A 24225-nucleotide genomic window follows, 5' to 3' on the forward strand; every position below is an offset into this window, starting at 1 on the left:
GTCTGTCCCGTCCGGTCCCGTCCCTCCCCTCCCTCGTCCCCTCCTCCTCCCCCTGGCAGAGCATGACGGTGGTGTCCAGCTCGGTGGGGGGGCCCAACGTGGGCCTGCAGCCGTACGACCTCAGCATGGACATCTACAGCCGCTTCATCTACTGGACCAGCGAGGTCACCAACGTCATCAACGTCACGCGCACCGACGGCAGCCGCGTGGGCGTGGTGCTGCGCGGCGAGCACGACAAGCCCCGCGCCATCGTGGTCAACCCGGAGAGAGGGTCAGTACTGTACTACTACTACCAACTAGGGCATTAACCACTTGTGATTTTTGCAAGTCGACTCGACTCAGTAAAAAGTTGAGTTGAAGTCGACTTTATCGTTTGATGACGTCATCACATCACACACGACCCCCCCAATTAGTTTGGGGGGTCCCCAGATGATTAACTTAATGCTTAATGTGCAACATTGTTTTCTCACTCAACTGTACACTCAACAAACCAACATAAAGTTTAAGTGTATAGAGGGTATCTTCACATTTCTAAAGTGCCAATTTAAGGACTTTTTAATACCTCTAAAATGACAAAATAAACATTGTCCAAATTGTCAAATATATAGTGGCTGAAATTGTGAAAATAGCCGATCTACATGCTCACAACGCCTCGCAATGCAAGGCGTTGTGAGCATGTAGATCTGCTATTTTCACAATAGAAAGTTTTTTTTTTTTTTTTTTTCAACTTCGACTTTCGACTTTCTCTGGTGGGAGTCGACTTGTGTAATGAAGTCGACTTGTCGACCTTTTCGTTAATGCCCTACTTCCAACGCTCTGTTGTTGATACTTTTGTCTACATTTCTGGGAAAATCTTAGAATTTTGGGTGAATATTATCCATCCATCCATCCGTCGTCAAACGCTTATCCAGAGCAGTGTTGATGGGTTTTGACAGCAAAGTTTGAAATGGTTTTAATCATAGGCTTTAATAAAATTCACATTTTTTGTCGAGTTTTAGTTGACCAAATGTAAAAAGAATATCATTGTAGTTTTAGTCAACAGAATTAACATTGATATACGGCAACACGTGTACATCCACGAGTACAACGTGTAAGGAACACGTGTACATCCATGGAGCCCACCCAACCATCCCATCTTTTAACACTTTGGTTGCCAACCCCGAGTTTCCCGAGTTTGGACCGTTTTTGAAAAAAGAAAGAAAAAAAAATCAAAACATTTTTTTTTTTCAAAAAATGTTTTTGGGACCTCAACAATGTTAGTAGGCATGATCGCGATCGCGAAATTGCATGTTTAACCCCCATACCAACCCCATCTTTCAAACATGGCAGCCATGTTTGTTTACATTTGAAGAAAACATAATGGCTGCTATCTCATGAATGCCTGAACGGATTTCCAAGCGGATTTTTTTGTTTGAAAGCTGTGGTGCATGATCTAGGCATGGGCGTGCATGATCCGTGCACTATGAATTACATGGAAGTCTATGGAGACCATGGCATCAGGGACCTTCAAAGAGATTTAATTGATTGCAACGAGAGAGTTAAACACATTTGTTCTCCCTTAGAGTTATGGGGGTCCTTAAAAGGAGAAATCACATTGAGGTTCGAAACCTCATTTACCAAGACAAGGCCAAAGCAGTACAACTAAATACAAAGGACAAGACAAAAATGTAACCTCTTAACCCTAACAAATGTACGACCATATACTGTACATCTTAAAAACATGAGCCAGTCATTGGCAGTGTATCCGTAATCCGCCTCTTAAAATCAGATAAAGAGATCGGGTGATCTAGTTTTAAGTTTTGCCTGTAAATCGTTGAATGACGACGGTCCCTCCTCAGTTTTAACAGCAGACGCCGTGCAAGGCAACTATTCATGCAAAAAAACGTAAATTATGACTGCTCTGTGACCAAATATGATCCATCATGGCTCAAAACATTGTCTAGTTTTGTTTTTTCTTATTTTTTTTCCCCCCAACCGCTTTTGTTTTCCATTATTGTGAGTCGTCTCGTCCAAAACTCGACAGTGTTGGGTCATATTTTGGAGGCAGTGGAGTGGTAACAAAAGCCATGTTCCTAATCACACGGTAATTTGTTTTCCTTCATTCACGCTCATGAATCTCCCAAAAACCCATCTCGGCTCCACCGTGCCAAAGCCAGTCGGTTTCTTCTTCTTTTTTTTTCTTTCTTTTTTTTGAACCAAAATTGCAGGGTTTCCTCCCGGGGCCTGGGCTCCAAAACAGCCAGTCTCTCTCTCTTAAGGTCATTGTGTGGTCTCCTTGCAAATGAAGCGCGCAGATGTTCTGGTTCCCCCCCCCCCCCGTTAGGGTTGGGATCCAGAATCGGAGGAACCGAATCCAACATGGAGGAAACCGGAAACCGGTCATAGTTTTTTAGTGGAACAGACTAAATGAACGCTGTTGTGTGGTGGTCCTCCTACGGTACCAGGGGTGTCGCACCAAATCCTGGGCCCTGGGTACAAGGATTCACTCATATGTTGCGAGCTTGTAGATCTGCTATGTTTGAAAAATGGTGAAAAGTCTTCTAAGGTTTTTTTTTAAAAACCTATGTTTCTCTGTCAGTGGTGCTCAAACTTTTTCATGTCAAGGACCACCAAAATTATATGTATTCGGACAAGTATCCCCATCTCAAAATATTTAGTTCCCCCATAAGCAAAATTTGAGTTACAATTGTTTGCTTAAAAATTACATATATTCAAAGATTTGCACACGTTTTCACGACTTTTCAAAAATAGCAGATCTACAAGCTCGCAGCGCGGCACTCGGTGCCGCGCTGTGAGCTTGTAGATCTGCTATTTTTCAATAGCTATAAAAGTATAAAACAATTAAAGCCCCTTTGGCACCTTGGGCCCTAGTAACTCAGTCCCACTCCCCCCCCCTTGTGACGCCCTGCTGGTACAGGTACATGTACTTCACCAACCTGCTGGACAGATCCCCCAAGATCGAGCGCGCGGCTCTGGACGGCACGGAGCGCGAGGTGCTGTTCTTCAGCGGCCTGGGGAAGCCCGTGGCCCTGGCCATCGACAACGAGCTGGGCAAGCTGTTCTGGGTGGACTCGGACCTGCGACGCATCGAGAGCAGCGACCTCTCCGGTGAGTGCTTTTTTTGGGGGGGGGGGGGGGGCGGGAGTTTTGCATTTATTAATTTTTTCGCACATATTTGTTCATACAGTGTCACTGTATTGTTGTATTGGGCGTAGCAGTGGCGCCCATTTTGTGGTGCCACTCAACAACAACAAAAAACATAATTTTTTCCTATAGAGATTTCCAAAAATATTGATGTAAATCATTTTAAGCCTAGAATTAAGCTTAAGCTTGGTGTTTTCTCATTTTCTGGAAAATGAACATTTTGGAGTTGTCTGGTTTTGGCCCGACAGCAGATACTGTATATACTATATTTAATAAATACCCTTTGTTTTGTTTTTTTGGAACCACTTAACTCATTGGGTGCAAGTCCCGATAGTCACGAGAATTTCCCTATGTAGCTCACTGCCTTTCTTCTCGTGCACGATCGGACCATGAATCGTGTTTACGTTGTCCACTGCTTCAAAATACAATAGAAACTTTGAAAAACCGACCATCCGTTCAAGAACTAGGGAGCTACATAGAAAGGATTATTTTTGGCAGCGATTGTGTTAATGGCGGCCACTGCTATGCCCTATTCTACTTGCTCACCTGCCAGTGAGGAGCCCCCACCGGGAAGAAGTAGAGTCTTCACCAGTTGTTTTCGTATAGACGCTCGACAAAGCCGGATGCACCGTAATGGATTCGAAACCCCCAGCCTTCGTGGTGGTGGGCAGCCACCACCTCCCACACGTTTCCTTTTCTCAAACCGGAGTTCAATAGTGACGGAATGAAAAGTCCATGTGGACAGTCTGTCTGCGCGCTGATGACGATTAGCAGCTGTGAAACATGTCTGTGTTCGTCTTATTGTTCCACTCGGTGTTGCTCGATGTCACAGCATCATGTATTACTGATTATTAACAAGTGGGATTAATCATTAAGCCATAGATCATTTGTCTTTTTTTTTTTTGCACCGACGTGTGTGTGTGTGTGTGTGTGTGTGTGTGTGTGTGTGTGTGTGTGTGTGTGTGTGTGTGTGTGTGTGTGTGTGTGTGTGTGTGTGTGTGTGTGTGTGTGTGTGTGTGTGTGTGTGTGTGTGTGTGTGTGTGTGTGTGTGTGTGTGTGTGTGTGTGTGGAGAGGGCGGTGGTGGTGGGGGGGTTTAGCAAACTCTTGAGGGGCAGCAACTCAACTCAACAAGATTCTGTTCCACTTCACATGAGCCCAGGGCAGCCTTGGGGGAAGTCTAGCCGGTAGTATGAATCCCATTTGGGGGGGTGGGGGGGGAGGGAGGGAGTAGAGAGGGGGAGGGGGGGGGGGGGGGGGGGTTTGACACTATAAGGAGAGAAGCGAGGAGCAAATGTGTGAACCACCACGGCGAGTGGGGGGAGGGGGGGGCTCCGCAGTCCTTAAGGACACGGGGGAGCATTGTGCCTGGCGGAGGAGAGATCCTGGCTCTGCGCCCTGCGCTCAGCACATTCCAGCCATTCTCTGGTGCCCCACACAGGCTGACAGGAATGCCAACCATCTGCAGAAGATCCTTGGGAAAGAAACGGGGAAGGGAAGGGAGGGACGGCCGTGGGCTGCAAAGCAAACACTCTGAGTGAGTGAGTGACTGACTGCACAGTCAGAGCTGCGAGAGGAGAGGAGGATTCCTAGAGCTGTACGATCTAGGGATGGGACAATAGGCGCAATATTATCGTTTATCGTGATAAAAAACACTCACGATAATCGTATCGTGGAGATTTAATATATTATGATATCGTCCTCGGTCATGCACTGGGATCAATACACCTTTTATTTGCCGAGCTGCATATCCGGTACAACTTAAAACCCTCTAGAATTGGTAAAAGGTACATAATGCGACGCGTTGTGAGCTTGTAGATCAGCTATTTTTTGGCAAATGTTCCGCCCCAGGATAATGGATTTTGATTATCGCGATAATATCGTAAATCGCGATTTCTTTGGTCACAATAATCGTGATATGACATTTTCATATGGTCCCATCCCTAGTACGATCCTCTCTGCTTGTGTGACAGAGAGGAGGGGGAAGGGCAGAGGTTGGGTGAAGCACGCACCAGGGTTATTATTGTACAGTAGTTTAACTAAAACCAATGGAGTGACCAAAACTATGATTTGAAGTTGAGTGACAAAAATAATAATTATAATAACTACCGTAACTAGTCTCGCGTGGCCAGACTGTTGACTCCGCGATTTGGAAATGCTCCCGTCAAACAGTCTGGGGTAACGTTAGAAGAACAATAAGTATCCGGTTAAAGCGGAAGTGAAGCCTCCTCGTCACTTCCGTTTCCGTCTCACATCGCGCACATTTATCATTATATAAATAAAAATCATATAAGCAGGTTTAGCTTGCTGCTTAGCACAAATGACATTTTAAAATATATTTTCTTGAACGGTAATGCCAGTTTCCATTACTCGCAGTTCAGGAGGTGTAGTTCCAGACTCTATATAGCATTCGAAGATTGTGGAATAATTGTCTGGCTACGCGAGACTAATAACTAACTGGTTTGTGTATTTACTAAACTAATGTAAACAACGGACTGTTCTTTGTCAAAGTCTTTGTCAAAAATCTTCAAAGATATCAGAGCTACAGTACAAGCTCTCAAGCCGTAGATCTACTATTTCTGCTATTTTTCTTACCTCGTCGAATCTTCACAAATACTTATAGATCTGCTATTTACACACCGGCACGCAACCAAGTATAAATGAGATTTAACTGGTTCTCTCCATCGCATAGATCTAATATTGTCATCAATATTAAGCCCATATCTAACAGGTCTTCATATGGGAATGCCCATATATGGAGGCCACATCGGCCACATACCACACTAACAGAATCCATATATGGCCAAGACAGCCCACATCTGTGTGGCTGGTTCTACAGACAGGGATCTCCGTGCATGGGCATAAAAAGTGTATGATGTCAGATGTCATAGACATCATAGGACTTTCACATAACGAATAACTGAGTATGCATGTTTGGGCTCGCAGCATATCTCCATATACAGTACATGGATCTCCATATATGGGTACCAAGGGTCTCCGTTTATGGGTAACTGGTCCGATATATATCACTGGCTAGATGGAGATGAATTGGCGCGACCTAGGGCGAGGTCGCATGTCGCCCTGAGGCGTCTTACTAGTATAACTACTATACTGTGCACACCGGCCGTTTGGAAATAGACGATGTACAAGCTCACAACTCATCACATTGCATGCTCTACAGGCTGAAAGCTTGGGGAATAAAAACATTCTTGTATGCACTTGTTTTTAGTTTATGCGGCGTGGTGCTGAAGGGGCCTGTACCTATCCTGTGTGTGGTCAGTAGCCACGCATCTAGAAATGAAATGAACCAATTCAACTGAAACCGTAAAACAGGGGTCTTCAACGTTTTCAGGTTGGGCTTGGCAGAATCCAGTTGACCCTCGGACTAAGCACTAAGCTGAGCGCAGCACTTCTCGACAGCCCTCAATAGAGACAGATACCCAAAGGGTTAGACCGGGCAAGGCATTGGAAGTGTCCCACAAGACCTTCGTCAGAGGTTCTGCCGGTTAGATACGAGCCTACGTCAGAGCCCAGTGATCGAGCTCTATTTCACTCATCAAATGTTGGTCTGTGGCTCAAATGCTGAATAAATAAATGGACCTTGACATGGAAAAAGGTTTGAAAACCACTGCCCCACAACCTAGTTTTCCTCCCTGACCCCCTGTTTTCCCCCCAACCACCAGGAGCCAACCGCATCGTGATCGAGGACTCCAACATCCTGCAGCCGGTCGGCCTCACCGTCTTCGGGAACCACCTCTACTGGATCGACCGGCAGCAGCAGATGATCGAGCGGATCGACAAGACCACGCGCGAGGGCCGCACCAAGATCCAGGCCCGCATCGCCTACCTGAGTGACATCCACGCCGTGCGTGAGCTGGACATGAGGGAATACAGTAAGCGACCCGGCTTTTGAAACCTTTGAAACGTATCCACCGCCGTCTATCTATCTAGAATCTTAGAATATCCAACCAGTTAAATCCTGTCTGCTTTCGTTGACTGGTGTTCCTCAGGAGTATACAATGTAAGTAAGTATAGCTTTGGGAACCAATGTTCCCGAGCCATGTGGCCTATGGCAGGGGTTTTCAAACTTTTTTGACTCGGGGCACCCCTGAAAATAACTTTTTCATCCACGGCACCCCTGAGTTACACTGTTCGTTTTTAGAATCTTACATCATATTGGAGAAGTATCCGTTTCCATCAGAACTGATTGAAAATAACCTTATACTTGACGTTTAACCACTTGAACACCAGCATGCCTATTCTGGGGGGAAGGTTCACCAAAAATAGCCGATCTACAAGCTCACAACGCGTCACGTTGTGACGCGTTGTGAGCTTGTATATCTGCTATTTTTGGTGAAGAGAGTTGTCGACTTGTCGTAGATGGAAAAATAACTCATCAAGTACAGTGCAAATCAGGTCTGTTTTACTAAGCATAGTGAAGTGATATTGATGTAGTGATATTGATGAATTCCAGTGTGAATTCCAGTGTAAACTAACAGCAGGTACGCTAATGTTAGGAATTACATCTCCTTTCAATATCAACGTTACGTTAGCAACTACTGCTTTTCAGAAAGTTTACCTTCAGAGTTCAGAGTGAAAAAGCGCACAGCTACCTGTTAACTGGTCGTTCGTAAATAAGCCACACTGAACGCACTTTACAACGTCACGCCCACTGCACTCACTACACTGAGCACACACCCGGTGCGGGTTTCCGAACGCACCTATTGTTACTTTACACCACTGCATGTGGCCCATAGGTCTATACTATTTTAAATCTGTGCCTGGCATATTTGGAGGTAATGACAATGGATCAACAGCTTGGGAGGTATACTATATACCAGGGGTCTTCAAGGCCAGGGACCCCCACAACCTTTTCATAGATTCCATATAGTTTCATCGTTTGACAGCACGATCATCAGTGTATTTTGGATTCATGTCAATTCGTGTTCTCAGATATTTAACCACTTGAACCGTCAATACTTAATAAACCTGCCCTTTCACTCTGTACTTGGTCTGCTCTTTTTCCCCTCTACACCGAAGCTTTTTGCCGAAAATAGCCGATCTACAAGTTCACAACGCCTCGCGCTGCGAGCTTGTAGATCTGCTATTTTTTGGCTAAAGTTCTCAGAATATGGACACTAGGGTTCAAGTGGTTAATATAAAAAAAGGATATACTATATGTATATGTAGTTTTCTGACCAATGTCCTTCTCTCCAGGTAAACATCCCTGTACCTGGGACAACGGCGGCTGCTCCCACATCTGCATAGTGAAGGGGGACGGCACCACCCGCTGTTCCTGCCCCGTCCACCTGGTGCTGCTGCAGGATGAGCTCTCCTGTGGAGGTGACGGCACATTTTGATTTAGTTTTAGTCTATTGAATAAAATGTCATTTAGTTTTAGTCATAATTTGGTCACCTGAAAAGTTTTAGTTTTAGTCTAATTTTAGTCGACTAAATATCATACGTTTTTAGGCGACTAAATCTACAGTTGATTCAGTCAACTAAAATGTATTTTGGCAGGCCTTGATGTCTATGAATGTAAAGTAAAGTCTATGTAATATGTAAAGCTATTTTATATTTTATATAAAAAATACATTAATTGAAAGAAACACATTAATAGAAACTAATTAACAGTGTAACTAAATAATAAGAAATATAATTAGGCTACATAAAAAATGTGATGTTGAATACAGTATTTCAACTAGCACCGCACGGCAGGCATGCGTGCACACATGCGCGTGCATGCGCGCGCGTACGTGACGTGCACGTGACGTCATGAATTTAGAGGGGAACCACTTCTAAAATCCATATCACACCACTGGTCACCGTTGACCTGATGAAGCAGGGCTTTGCTTTACCAAAAGACGTACACATTTGAAACTTGGATATGCAAGGTTTCTCCCCGACAGTGACGATAATTTAGTGATTATGTTGCGAGGAAAACGTTGAGATAATAGCCATTTTGGTTAGAACTGACTGAAAATGACTTCAAGTACTTCAAGTTTAAAATATATTCCAAATATTATCATATTATCTTGCGGCACCCCTGGACTGCCGTTGCGGCACCCCAGGGTGCCCCGTCACCCACTTTGAAAACCCCTGGTCTATATAATTCTCTCTCTCTCTCTCTCTCTCTCAGAGCCCCCCACCTGCTCTCCAGAGCAGTTCTCGTGCACCAGTGGCGAGGTGGACTGCATACCGCTGGCGTGGCGCTGCGACGGCTACCCCGAGTGCGACGACAGCAGCGACGAGGAGGACTGCCCCGTGTGCTCGGACACAGAGTTCCAGTGCGACAGCAGGCAGTGTGTGGACCTGAGCCTGCGCTGCAACGGAGAGAACAACTGCCAGGACCGCTCCGACGAGAACAAATGTGAAGGTGAGAAGGAACCCAGGTTATTGTAGTTTTGTCGTTTAGTTTTTACTTTACCGTTTTATTTTTTCCATTTTTCAGTTTTGTTTTGTTGACACGTTGTTTTTGTTCACTGCCATTGACCTAAGTTGTCAATGAAATCCAACGGTTCACGGCTGTCGCTCTCCATTTCGACATGTCGCCAGTCCGAAAATTGACTTCTTATTGTCGGAGTGGCGACACTTCCATAGAGGTTAAGTTTAGGGTAAGGGTTAGAGATGGGGTTAGTGTCGGAATGGAGACATGTAGGAAAGGAGACATGTCGGAGTGGCGGGGTGTAACCACGATTCACTGCCATTGACAACATTTCACGGTTTTCAGTGATTCCGCTAGGCTAGAGGGCTCTTCTCGCCAATGTATGAATGATACTAGGTTGCTAGGAGACGGATAGAAATTGAAATGACGTCATCCCAAAAATGATCTCCCGTCTTGCTCAATGTTTGAAAAATCCATTTATCTCGGATTCTTTCCTCAGATTGTGTTTGTGGTCAAAACAAGCTCTTTTCTGGGGACGCCTGCTGGCCTTCTGGTCCAGGCTCATACCACCTACTGTAGGCTCTGATGCCTGACAACAAGTTGCGGGTTAGAGTCCCGATCCCGACAACGTTCGCTGTGTGTTCGCTGTATCTCTCTCCCCATCTCTCTCCCCATCTCTCTCTCCCAATCTCTCTCCCCATCACTGTCCCCATCTCTCTCTCCCCATCTCTCTCTCCCAATCTCTCTCCCCATCACTGTCCCCATCTCTCTCTCCCCATCTCTCTCTCCCAATCTCTCTCCCCATCACTGTCCCCATCTCTCTCTCCCCATCTCTCTCCCCATCTCTGTCCCCCCATCTCTGTCCCCATCTCTCTCTCCCCATCTCTGTCCCCATCTCTCTCTCCCCATCTCTCTCTCCCAATCTCTCTCCCCATCACTGTCCCCATCTCTCTCTCCCCATCTCTCTCCCCATCTCTGTCCCCCCATCTCTGTCCCCATCTCTCTCTCCCCATCTCTGTCCCCATCTCTCTCTCCCCATCTCTCTCTCCCAATCTCTCTCCCCATCACTGTCCCCATCTCTCTCTCCCCATCTCTCTCCCCATCTCTGTCCCCCCATCTCTGTCCCCATCTCTCTCTCCCCATCTCTGTCCCCATCTCTCTCTCCCCATCACTGTCCCCATCTCTCTCTCCCCATCTCTCTCTCCCAATCTCTCTCCCCATCACTGTCCCCATCTCTCTCTCCCCATCTCTCTCCCCATCTCTGTCCCCCCATCTCTGTCCCCATCTCTCTCTCCCCATCACTGTCCCCATCTCTCTCTCCCCATCTCTCTCCCCATCTCTGTCCCCCCATCACTGTCCCCATCTCTCTCTCCCCATCTCTCTCCCCATCTCTGTCCCCCCATCTCTGTCCCCATCTCTCTCTCCCCATCTCTGTCCCCATCTCTCTCTCCCCATCTCTCTCTCCCCATCTCTGTCCCCATCTCTCTCTCCCCATCTCTCTCTCCCCATCTCTGTCCCCATCACTCTCTCCCCATCTCCTGTCAGTCTACTGTCCCACCAATAAAGGCATAAAAAGCCAAAAACAATTCTTCTTGCATCATCGCTGATACAGTATTTCTTTTCCGGGTGAAAGAAAAGACAATCGTCTGCTCGGCCATATGTCTTCTGGCCACCTGTTGTCGGCGAAAATATGTTAAAAACACAGAAAAATCCTGGCAGAGGCGGATTAATTAAGCAGGTTTTTGGGCGCTTGGGTGGCGCAATGGTTAAGCAGCTACCCACCACCGCTGAGTCGAGCGTCTGTACGAACACATTTGGCCGGACGCGCTGGAGGTTGATATCCGTCACTGCAAGTACTCCCTCCACATTTGTGGGGCGGGAGGATCAGGACAAAGGCTCAGAATCCTTCCGGTGGGGGCTCCTCACTGGCAGGTGAGCCAGCAGGATGCAACAGCAATGACGATACTTTAACCCTACCCTTTGTTTTTCTCCCAGTGCGTTGCCCGCCTGACCAGTTCAGCTGCTCCAACGGCCAGTGCATCGGGAAGCACAAGAAGTGTGACCACAACATGGACTGTACCGACAACTCTGACGAGATCGGCTGCTGTAAGTGTCCAGGAACAATGTCCTTATAACCAACTTATAACCCAGTCACTTTCTGAACCCAATCACACCTGAGGCCCGTTCTACAAATATCTTCTAAATTAGTAGTTCTCAAACGTTTTGTGCCATGGACCCCCAAAATTATATCTATATGGCCGTGGACCCCCATCTTAAAATGTAAAATGTGGCATTGGTGTGAACTGGCCTTAATACCGTTTTGTTGCGACTAGTTGCATTGGTTCGGTCTGGCCTAAAACTAAATGACATTTTATTCAAAAGACTGACTAAAACTAAATCAAGGTTTGCTGTCAAAATTAACAATTTTGCTGCCATTTTAAACATAGCTCTAGTAAGCAGCTGCCAAATTGTCCTTACCTTTTAACGTGGGCACGCGCACGCATCGTGCACAATCTGTGCGCGACTCATCTAGTAGACTGTAGACTCGGTGACAAGCTTTCGAATAAAAAACCCCCCATTGAAATAGACATATCCGTTGCCACGCTGTGTCCCTGCTTATCCGCCAGTGTTTACATGAAAAAACATTGAAAAAAGCCAACTGTGCGCTATGGTAACAAGTGGACACGTTCGCGCACAAAACGCACGATATGTGCGGGGATCATAATCCAGGCGTGTAGAGACTGGATCAAAGTTTCCAAACGCAAAAATCCGATTGAAAAACGAGTGTTCCATCGCCGAGTAGCTTTCTCTTTTGTTACACTGTAAACCAACGGAGGCGGGACTATGGCCCAGGCTCAGACCGGATACGGAAAGCTAGATCCGGTCCAGACCGGAAATGACCGGATACAGTTAGGGGGGCGGGCCTAAAGAGCCAGAATCAGCGGAAATCTGCGATAATAATTTTAATCCTTTCATAATGATTAAAGCTAATTAAACTTCCGGGTTCGACGGGCATGGCACCGCGGTACAGCGGGAAATCTACGGTTTCTACGGGCATCGCCCAGAATGACTTAACACTGGCTCTAGGGCAGGGGTCTTCAACAGGGGGTCCGCGGAGGTACTGCAGGGGGTCCTCGAAATTGTTGTTTGATAAAAAAATATATATATATATATTTTTTTTTTTTTCAAAAATGGCCACTTCTTTAAATATAAAAGAAAATCATATTTATGTTGAAAAAATATCATGATTCCTTCCATTTTGAATAGCTTGTATATACATGATTACTGTGCAATTGACAGATTGTTGAGGTATTGACATTGGTTCTCAGTTAATAAGGTATGTTTAGAAATGGCAATGGTATGGCCACCCTGCTCGCTGTACCTTGTACATGTATGTTTAAAATAAAAAATATGTTGTAGCGCCGACCCCCCCAACCCTACGAGGTGCTAGGCTAGGGGGTCCCTGCTCAATCTCCCCATCAGTGTGGGAGTCCCTGGCCTGAAAACGTCGAAGACCCCTGCTCTAGGCGCGACACAGCGGTGGGGCAAGGAGGGTCGCGAGCTTATGAGAAACAACTAAGATAAGACCTTAAACCTGGCGAAAACAGTTGCGTGCATTAGCGCAAGATGATGATAAAGGAAATCATTAAATGGAAAACATTAAATTAACTTCTGAAAAGGCTTCTAGGCCTACACTAGCCTACTAGTAAAACTATTGGAACCGCGATCTTGCCACACGTGAATAATTGTGGTTGTAAACAATAACACAGACAATGTAAATCCTTAGTCTAATAGTGGGAAGAAGGGGTTATCATCATGGCCCCAAATAACTTTTAAATATCTTGCAATTGGCGACAAGTCTCTTACGAAATCGGCAAGAGTGCCTCTCAATACATAAAGCTATATTATAACCTCTCCATCATCGGCAATAGTCAGTGGTGTGTGTTCCCCACACTCCCATGCCCCCACCGTTGCGCTCGGGTTCACCGGGAAAACCGCGGTCGCACTCTAGGGTGCTTAAGTATTTATTGTGATTCCTTCATTTTCCCCCCTCCAGATCCCACGGAGCCGCCTCCTCCGCCCTCCAACACCATCGGCTCCATCGTGGGCGTGGTCATGGCGCTGTTCGTGGTGGGCGCCGTCTACTTTGTGTGCCAGCGGGTGCTGTGTCCGCAGATGAAGGACGACGGCGAGACGGTCACCAACGACTTTGTGGTCCACGGCCCGTCCTCCGTCCCGCTGGGATACGTCCCCCACCCCAGCTCCCTGTCCGGATCGCTGCCAGGTAGGACGGGGGGGGGGCGGCACATAGACGGGGCTAGAATCGCAAATTATGGATTGAGCCATTTAGGCCTAGACTTATTGAATGCTTTAACTATTGAAAAATAGCAGATATACAAGCTCACAGCGCGGCACCGAGTGCCGCGCTGCGAGCTTGTAGATCTGCTATTTTTGAAAGAAGTTTTTTGAAGATTTGTGCAAATCTTTGAATATATATATATTTTTTTTAAAGCAAACATTTTTCACTCAAATATTTGCTTCTGGCGTGGTCCCTGGAACAACATATTTTGAGATGGGGGGGTTTGCGGCCAAATAAATGTAATTTTGGGGGTCCTTGACATGAAAAGCCACTGATTTAGAGGAAGGATTTAGAAGTCGGGTCAAAGATTGGATCAAAGATATTCAAAGACTTGCAGACTTGTTCTATTCGTCTGTCATTCAATGGTTATATGAGATACTTTAATGGTTTCCTGTGGAAATAAGCTTAGTCTTTTCTAGGATCTCCTTTTAGTAGACCCTGTACCAATGAACTGTACCGTCATGAAACTGTACCTTTTTCTATGCAAACTTCTAATAAAGTCTTCAATCAATTAATCAATCAAACGCATTTTTTCAAAAATAGCAGATCTACAAGCTTGAACTTGTATATCTGCTATTTTTCAATAGTCAAAGCATTAAATAATGGTTAAAGTGGTTGATGCCAAAACCTTTTGTCCTGAAAATACAGATTTTTTTCTTGTGAAATGCTGCAGCATTTCAATTGAAAATAGCTCTTGTGACTTGATGCTGCAGCATTGATGCTGTATAGATTTGATTGACAGCACTATCATCAGTGTTGAGTCGACTAAATTAAATGTTGGTTTACACATAACGCTGTTTAGGCAAAATGCTGGATTCATGTTGATTGGAATTTAACTTATTTAAAATAAATATGCGATGTTCCCATCACATGTGGTGGCCCCACCTGTAGTAACTCAGTCTGAGGACCCCCTGTTATAGACTCATTACCGTATTGTTAAAAGAATAAGATGGGGAATAAACCCACATGTTAAGATTTTGGTTTGCTCTAGGGCTGTCACAATTATTACATAATCGTCTAATCGCAATTATTTGACATGATCGCAATTATTTTTTCATTATCGTCATAATCGTTTACATGTTGAAAAATGATCATTTTTTCAAACATTTTCAAAAATAGTGGGAATAGCAGATCTACAAGCTCACAACGCGTCGCATTGCGACGCGTTGCGAGCTTGTAGATCGGCTATTTCCACTATCAATGTTCTTTTTCAAGTATAAAGTTGTCAAATATGTCAGTAATTTCTTTGTATATTTAGGTTATGTGTCATATCTGCCATGTGCAACTTCAAAGCCAACAAGCCAAACAGGAATGTAATTGTCAACGAGAGAAACACAATTAAATCGTTAATTGCAATTAATCGTCATGTAAAATGTCATAATCTAATCGTGACATCCCTAGTTTGCTAATTTATGTATGTTGTCCAAACAGGCATGTCCAGAGGGAAGTCTGTGATTGGCTCCCTCAGCATCATGGGCGGGAGCAGTGGCCCGCCGTACGACCGCGCCCACGTGACCGGAGCGTCGTCCAGCAGTTCGTCCAGCACAAAGGGGACGTACTTCCCACCCGTAAGCTTTTTGTGTTTTTTAATTTTTTTATTTTAATTAATGCCGTAAGACAGTGGTTTTCAAAGTTTTTTGTGCCAACCCAAGCACCCCCAAATTGATATGCATTTGCCCCCCCCTTTCCCCCCAACACACACACACACACACACACACACACACACACACACACACACACACACACACACACACACACACACACCTGAAAATGTTTTGTGCCAGGGACCCGCAGAAGAGTGTGTGTGTGCGTGTGCACGTGTGTATGCTTGCGCACGTGTGTGCGTGCGTGTGCTCATGTGGCTTGGAGTAGCCTGGCGTAGCCAGGCTTACACATCTGCGAAGAGAAAAGCCTGGTTACGAGTACGACCATAGGCTGAAACGGCATGAAACAGTGCTACTTCCGCCGGGAGAATTTCACCGGAAGACTGCAACGCATGACGTACCTTCCGTTAACCGCAGCACTTCCGCCACTTCCGGTGTCTGCAGGTTCATGCCATTTACATTGCCTATTGTGGCCAGGGTGGGCTTGGAGTGGCTTCTTTTGGGCTTGCTTTCATAGACCTGGTTGCTCGTTTCTCTCGCAAAATCTGGCAGCACTTCCGGTGGGAACATTTACAAAGTAGTGGTTTTAGCCCAGCAGACACTCGTATCCAGAGTGACTCACAATAAGCAAGGTAAACAGTGGTAGTGGTAGCATTAGACGGCACATTTGCCAGAACTGGTCCTGTAAATTACATTGTGTTGTAAATAGGGCTGGGACTCGATTAAAAAAATGAATCTAATTAATCAGAGGCTTTGTAATGAATTAATCGAAATGTCTCTTCTTGGTTGGTGCATCGCTATGATCGGTATGCCCGAAACTGAAGGTTCTGTGGTGCAAAAACTTAAATGCGATTAAAATACGTTCATTTTTTTTTATCACGTTAATTTTCTGTTATTAATTAATCGCAATTAATCAGTTAAAGTCCCAGCCTTAGTTGTAAATAACATCTTACTGTCCCACATTCAGGCTATAATGTCCGAATAGAGAAATCCACCCCCACCTGAAGAATGTTTTTGATCCATGTTGACTGACAGGCATGTGTTGTTTCACATTGTTTCTCTCCTTATCTAAGAAGAGACCTTGAGCTGCTATTCATTGAAAGAGCCTGTTTATCTCTATTTTGAAGGGGAGTGTGACTGTCTGGCTCCAGATAAAATGTTCTCTTTTAACTTTTTAATTAACTAAATGTCCTCATTCAAGGATGTGGCCTCCTGCACAAAGTGATTGCCACACACATTTATATCTGCACCTGTTATATATTTGAACACACACACACACACACACACACACACACACACACACACACACACACACACACACACACACACACACACACATGCATTTACACCACACACTTTATTAACTTACTGTGTATCTAGTTATTATATAGTTTGGACAATATTTAGTGTATGCCTCTTGTTGAAAAAATAAAACTATGGCAGGAGAGAGGAGTTTAGCCTTGGCCAAGAGGAGGACTTGGGCAGGCAGTGATTTGGCCACCACTGCCAACCCGCCATCGGGAGGGTCTAGTAGTGGTTCAGGGTCAAAACAACGATGGGAAGACATCTACATTCACCAAATGTGAATGAAGGAGAAGCATCTTTAGATGTAATTATAATAATGCAATATTGTGATTATTGGACATTATATAAGATGGCTTGCTGCCATTTCCAGTTCTTAAATGACATCGATTAATATGTTCTGGTCTACAATCTAATGAGATTTTTTTTTTTTTTTGCCCAAGGCCAAACTTACTTGCCGATCCCATGTGTAGTGCCTCAGGAAACTAGTACCGGGAAAACTATGAGCCTTGCATCAGTCTAATCAAAATAGTATCTAAATAACAACCTGCACAATGAAACTGTAGGTTCCCAGGTAAACCCTGAACCTAGCATCAGTCTAGCAATGTCCTATTTATATAACAATCTGGATACAAGGTAAAACAATGAACCACAGGGGTGGACAATGTACTCAGCCCCAGTTCCTAAGTCAAAGTATTGGTACTCCTAGTCAAACATTACTCAATCTGGCTAGCCATCGTCAAAGAAAAGGGAACGCCCACTCGGGTTGAGACTGTCTCGAGAGCGTGAACATTACTCGACTAAAACTGACAGTTGCTCAGTCAAATCTGACTCATGTTGATGTTTATTTTAGGCTTGGATCAATGGAACTAACGTAGTATACTTTAAGTTACGATTCATCGGTATCACGAGGAAAACTCGTTTAATCTAAAAGCCAATTATTTGGGGACTCTCTTGCAATAATCCTCATGGGCCACAGGTTGGGAATGGCTGCCTTAGCGCCATTGTTCTCAAACCTTTTTTAAAGCCAAATTGAGGACCCCTGGGGGTCCACGGACCCCCACCTTGAGAACCACTGCCTCAGGAGGGCACAGCATCCCAGCCCTGAGGCACGCCCTCCTCCGCCATGTGGAAAATGTTACCTCTATTTGAGTCACTTCTTCCAAGCATCATTTAAAAATGCTGCCTTTTTTCTTTTTTTTTTTTTTTTTTGGCTGCAGTTTTTCTTTTTCACGATCGTCTACCTCCGCTATTAATTGGCCCAGATTTGAGCGACTTACCAATTGGGGGTGAGGGGGGGGTATAACATGTAAAAACCACACAGCCATATGTGTTTGTGTGAAACCCCAGGCTTTTCTTTCAGGGACGTGCTGGCCATTGGGAAAAGCGGGACAACTCCCGAACGGCCGGTTCATGCCCGGCCGGTCCAGGCCGGCCATTAGGAAAAAAATAAAGATAACATGTCGGCCTTCGTTCCATTTTGGGGGCTGGGCGGCCAACAAAGTAAATCGTCACTGTCGGGCAGAAACCCTGTATCTCCAAGTTTTAAATTTGTACATTTTTTCGCAAAGCAAAGCCCTCCATCATACAAGGCCGTCGCACAAAAGTAGTGAAAACAGCAGATCTACAAGCACACAACGCCTCGCACGTTGTGTGCTTGTAGATCGGCTGTTTTCACTAGTTTAAATCATTTTTACAATGATAAATACAAAACAAACAGTTTTGGACATACAAGGTTTCCACCCGACAATGACGAAATATAACTCATGTAATTGGCCCACTGGCTTGTCACTTCGTCACAAATCTTTAAGTAGCAGCAGCGCTATAGAGAGAGATCTCTCTCTCTCTATAGCGCGCAATGAGGGCCTCTCCAACTCTTTTTCCCGGGCTGAATTAGGGGCCCAGCACGTACCTGTTTTCTTTCCCCAGCGAGGAAAGCAGAGCCTGCGAGAGCGTGTGAAACTGGTGAACAGGCCAGGGTCCTGTCTGTGCCAGGCACTACTTTTTTAACCAGTTAATTGCCTCCGTTTCAATTATGCCGTTTCAAGAAACGGCAGAGCTAGCGCGAATCGAATATAGTCGGGTTGTACGTGTCACATAAAAGGAATAATAATAACTCACTTCTGCGGGGATAAAAGGAAAACAAATATATTTTATTTGACAGTCCTGTTAATGGTAATGGATATTCGGGCGCAATACTGAAAACATGTTTCCGTAATGATTTGACTGTACAGCTAAAGAGATTTTATTTGTAACATTTTTGCAATAAAATGTCCCATTAACTCATTCCCTGCCAGGCCCGATAGTCCCGAGATTATTCCAATGTCTTTCCCCGCCAGGCCCGATAGTCCCGAGAATTAAAAAAAAAAAAAAATTCAAAAATTTTTTTTTTCAAATTTTTTTTTGACCCCCAAAAATGGAGTAGGCATGATAGCAATCGCGAAATTGCATGTTTAACCCCCATAGCAACCCCATCTTTCAAGCATGGCAGCCATTTTGGCAGCCATCTTTGTTAAACATAGTGGCTGTTATCTCATGAATGCCTGAACGGATTTCCATTCGGATTTTTTTGTTTGAAAGCTGTGAGCAATGTGGACACACGTGGTGCATTATCTAGGCATGGGTGTGCATGATCCGTGCACACCCAATTACATGGAAGTCTATGGAGACGAATGGCAGGTGGGAGTACGGAGGTATGTTAAAATGGCGGTCAATGTGTTAAGGATGAGAAAGTGGTTTTATGAATATGTATGGATTTACACTTAGATGTGGAAGATTCGTGTCCTTCATTTCTTTTTGAGCGGTGGTCACACCGTCTCCTATACGTGGCCGTGTGTGTGGGTATGCGTGCGTGCGTGTCTGTCTGTATGTAGCCTGAGTCTGTATGTAGCCTGTAATACCTTTTCTGACCACACATGTTAAGGGAGGGGCGCTGTTGTTCAGGCCAGGCACACTCACATTCACACACACGCATACACATACACACACACACACGCACCCATGCACGCACACACACACGCAGCCTCCACCGCTCAGTTCACACGAGTGTGATTTTTCTTTTCTTTCTTTTTTTTCCCCTCGGGTCATTTTTGATGATATTATAGAAGTTTGACTGAAGAGAAAAATGTGATCTGAAGCTTTGTTGTTCCAGATGTGAATGAAATGAAGAGAGAAGCTAAAAAGGTGTTTGTTTTCCGCTTGTTTCTCCCAGATCCTGAACCCGCCACCTTCGCCGGCAACGGTGCGCTCCCAGTACACCATGGAGTTTGGCTACTCCTCCAACAGCCCCTCCACACACCACTCCTACAGGTATGTCCTGGGACACGCATGCGCGCACTGGCGATGGAACGATGAGCGGTATTATCGTTTATTGTGATAAAACCACTCACAATAATCGTATCATGGAGATAATATCGTAAATCACGTCTTCTTTTGTCACAATCATCGTGATAAGACATGTTCATATCATGATCCCATCCCTAGCACGCACTAGGGCATTCACGAATAGTGATTTTTAGTATTCGAATTATTCAACCTCAAAGTATTCGAATAGTCGAATACTCGACAGGACTGGCCAAACTGGCCAAAGTAAGCAAGAGGCGAACATTGTGAAAATAGCCGATCTACATGCTCACAACGCCTCCCGTTGCGAGGCGTTGTGAGCATGTAGATCGGCTATTTTCACAATATTTATCTGCGGAACCGAGTCACATTAAATGTAATACCTACAATTCCAAGTGCTTGTCAGGGTGGGGGTCCCCAGTTCAAATATGTTTATTTTGGGGGTCACGGCCTAAAAAGGTTTGAGAACCCCTGGTATAGAGCATTATCCACCAGGGGCATTGACAACTCATTCTTATGACTTCCTATCTAGCCAAGCTTTATAAACTGTATTATTTAAAGAGAAAACAAAAACAAAAAAAAAGAATATTCGACTTTGGTGAACAACGTCGAATAGTGACTTTGATATTCGAATATTCGAATATTTGGTGAATGCCCTAGCACCGCACGCACATACACATACGCACACACATACACATACGCACACACATGCACATGCACGGATAGTAGGACTGGGTGATATGACTTCAAATCAATATCACGTTTAATTCAAACTTTTGCCTCAATTTGAGCTTGCAGAGTTTGACGGTGATCAAGTGTGTCTCAACGTAGGATCTATTTTACGTTTTCTGAAAAGGAACGGCGACGATACGTTTTTATCCTCCTCACACTGTGATGACGTGCGAGTGTGACCTCAATCCAAAGGTTATTTAAGAGTCTCCATTGAGACTTTTGGAGATTTTTTGTTTGTTTGTGTCGCATTTTAAGACAATAATTTGATGACGGACGGAACGTCATCAAATTATTGTCCTAAAAAGAATGCGACACAAAAACAAAACAAAAAACTCCATTAATTCAAGGCTTCAATGGAGTGTGTAATCAAAATCTAAAATTACACAGATGCTTTCCCGGTTTTAATGGGTTAACAATGTGTGTTAACCCATAGCTGGTAGCTTTCTGTCAATTTATCAACAATAGAAAACATTTCATCCATGAAAATAACCCACATTGAAATGTTATTATTATTATTATTATTATTGTATTATCATGATAATTTTACCAAAGCTCCACCACTTAGATTGCTTATTCCATCTCCACTGTCTTTTTGAAAGTCCAAGCTGTCTGAACGGCTGTCGCAGGCATCAACCTGAAATCAAGAAGGAAACCATGGAGTATTTCAGAGAGAATACCAGTGAAATCTTCTGGTTTGGTGGAAATGTAATTAAACCTTGCAGGATTGCAGTGTGCTGCCCTGCTAGAGATGGCAGGAATTCCTCAGGCACATGCTAGCACTTATAACAAGCCCCTTTTTCTGGGCTCAGGGGCCCGGCTTTCAAAGAGAACTTCGCTTTCCTTTTGTTTACCCTTTTCCCCATGCATTTTGAAACGGCACAGCCTTGAGTGACACACACACACACACACACACACACACACACACACACACACCCCGAATGTGGTGAGCATTTGTACCGCTTCGTGTCGCTTTTCATCCGTGATCAAAATGTTTTATTTACATAAGAAGAAGTGGGGGGAAGAAAAGGTTTTCAGTCCAAAATGAGATTGGTAAACGCAGCGGCGCTGGTTGTTTACCGAACGTCGTGGTTGAGTTGCATTTGTCTTTTTTCTAATCCTTCCCTCTGTCCTGACGGTGACTTTCCTCCCCGTGTCTCTCTCTCAACAACTCCACAGCTACAGGCCCTACACGTACCGCCACTTCGCCCCGCCCACCACGCCGTGCAGCACGGACGTGTGCGACAGCGACTACACGCCGGGACGCCGCGCCGGGCCGCCCAAGTCCGCCAACGGCGCCGCGGCCGGCGCCGCCGCCATGTCTGCCTCGGCCAACGGCGTGCTGGCCAGCAAGGCGGGCTACACCAGTGACCTCAACTACGACTCGGAGCCCTTCCCGCCGCCACCCACGCCGCGGAGCCAGTACCTGTCGGCCGAGGAGAACTGCGAGAGCTGCCCCCCCTCGCCCTACACGGAGCGCAGCTACTCGCACCACCTCTACCCGCCGCCCCCCTCGCCGTGTACGGACTCCTCGTGAGCCTGGCTGCCCCCCTCCCCCCCCCCCGAACACCCACCCCCTCCCCGGGATACCCGGGAAGAGTGGGGGCGCCTAAACATTGTGGGCACCTCAAATTGGCATTTTTTTCCAAAGTGTACAAAAAAAAAAAGAAGAAAAAGAAAATGGTCTGAAGTAATGTATATCGTCGTTGTCGGGTGGAAACCTTGTATGTCCAAAACCGTTCGTTTCGCATTTTTCATTTAAAAAATGACTTAAATTAAACTAGTGAAAACAGCCGATCTACAAGCACACAACGCCTCGCACCGCGAGGCGTTGTGTGCTTGTAGATCTGCTGTTTTCACTACTTTTGTGCGACGGCCTTGTCCGATGAAGCAGGGCTTTACTTTGCGAGAGAACATACAAATTTGAAACTTGGAGATACGAGGTTTCCACCCGACAACGACGATATGTATTCATGATTTGAACATGTACTGAACCTCATTATCAGGCCTACATTTTGCCCAAAATGATTGGATGTGTACACACAGGTTTTGTAGCAATTTGTAGCGACTGTTATTGGGCCTAAAATGTCGAGTAATATATATTATATGTACATTATTTGAACATGCTTGAACACATTTAGGGCCTAATATTTCTACAATTGCTGCAAATTGTTACAAAAGATGTGGCTAGTAGCCAGTCACTATGGGCACAAGCAAGAAGTTGAAGGGTAAATTTAGGTATGGTATTAATGTACCAAGCATGTTCAAATCATGTCTACTTTTACATGACTTCATACCATTTTCCAAAGCATACATGCATATTAATGTATTCTTTTTTCCCTACTTTTTGGAAAGGAATAGCAAATGTAACGTTGAGTTGCCTACAATGTTTAAAGTGCCCATTCGTCCGGTTTACCCCCCCCTTGCAGGAAAAAAGCCCCGCCCCTCACCACCCCTCACCTTCACTTGTAAATATCAATTGTGCATAATGATTTTTTTTTGTAATGGAGAAAGAGAGACGTCTATAAAATATGGAGGAGAGCACATTTTGAAGGGGGTCCAGCATCCTGTACAGATACAGAGAGAGAGAAAAAACAAACACAAATTTATGGAAAGAAAAAATGAAAATGAGATGGAGCTGCAGCAGAACACTTGTACATTGAAAAGAAGAAAAAAAAAACATATTTATATATTTTCTATACAGCGTTTACTGATGATAATGCCATAGAGGTTTTGTATTATTGAAATTTGTACATTTTTCTTTTCTTTTATTCTTTTTTTAAAGAAAAAGACAAAGTTTTAATTAAAATCATCAAACGTGATAAGTTGCCTTAAAAAGAACAAAAAAAATAAAAAATCCAGGAGATGAGAATATGACCTTCCACACCAGGCTGAAGGACAAACTAAAAGCACATGAACACAAGACACAATCTGATGCCAAATAATGAGATGCTAGCATTAGCTCAACTCTACGACAGTGCTCCTCAAAGTGGGGTAGGGAGACCCTCAGGGTTCCTTCAGGGGGTTTCCAAACAGACCCTTACCGGTCTGTATTGTAACTCTGAGAGCGCACAAGGAACCATTTGGTTCCATTTGGATAGAACCAGTTGGTTCCATTTGGATAGAACCATTTGGTTCCATTTAGATAGAACCATTTGGTTCCATTTGGATAGAACCATTTGGTTCCATTTGTACACTCAAATGAAAAGGTTTGAGAACCACAGCACTAAGTGATGGGAATGGGAAGGAGAAGAGCTCCCCCTGGATGTCATTCAGAGGCGCTGCACCATTGAGCTCCTCCTCGGCTTTGGGGGCAGCCATTTTGTCAGCACTGGAGCACTCATCATTTCTATGGTCCCCC

The 24225-nt window shown here is 44.9% G+C and overlaps 1 protein-coding gene across 1 annotated transcript in view; it reads left to right on the forward strand.

Moving 5' to 3' along the window:
- The window catches only part of lrp6 (low density lipoprotein receptor-related protein 6), a 135386-nt gene extending 112982 nt beyond the window's left edge, over positions 1–22404 (forward strand). Inside the window, exons 14-23 of the mRNA XM_080754485.1 lie at positions 60–271; positions 2918–3108; positions 6826–7035; positions 8360–8485; positions 9282–9518; positions 11523–11633; positions 13585–13812; positions 15319–15455; positions 20005–20102; positions 22044–22404. Of these exons, the coding sequence (XP_080610611.1) occupies positions 60–271; positions 2918–3108; positions 6826–7035; positions 8360–8485; positions 9282–9518; positions 11523–11633; positions 13585–13812; positions 15319–15455; positions 20005–20102; positions 22044–22401 (1908 nt within the window). The 3' untranslated portion in view covers positions 22402–22404. The remainder of the gene's footprint in view (positions 1–59; positions 272–2917; positions 3109–6825; positions 7036–8359; positions 8486–9281; positions 9519–11522; positions 11634–13584; positions 13813–15318; positions 15456–20004; positions 20103–22043) is intronic.
- Positions 22405–24225: the final 1821 nt, after the last annotated feature.

The sequence above is a fragment of the Nannobrachium achirus genome (genome assembly GCF_963921795.1).
Source record: "Nannobrachium achirus genome assembly, chromosome: 23".
Classification (NCBI taxonomy): domain Eukaryota; kingdom Metazoa; phylum Chordata; class Actinopteri; order Myctophiformes; family Myctophidae; genus Nannobrachium; species Nannobrachium achirus.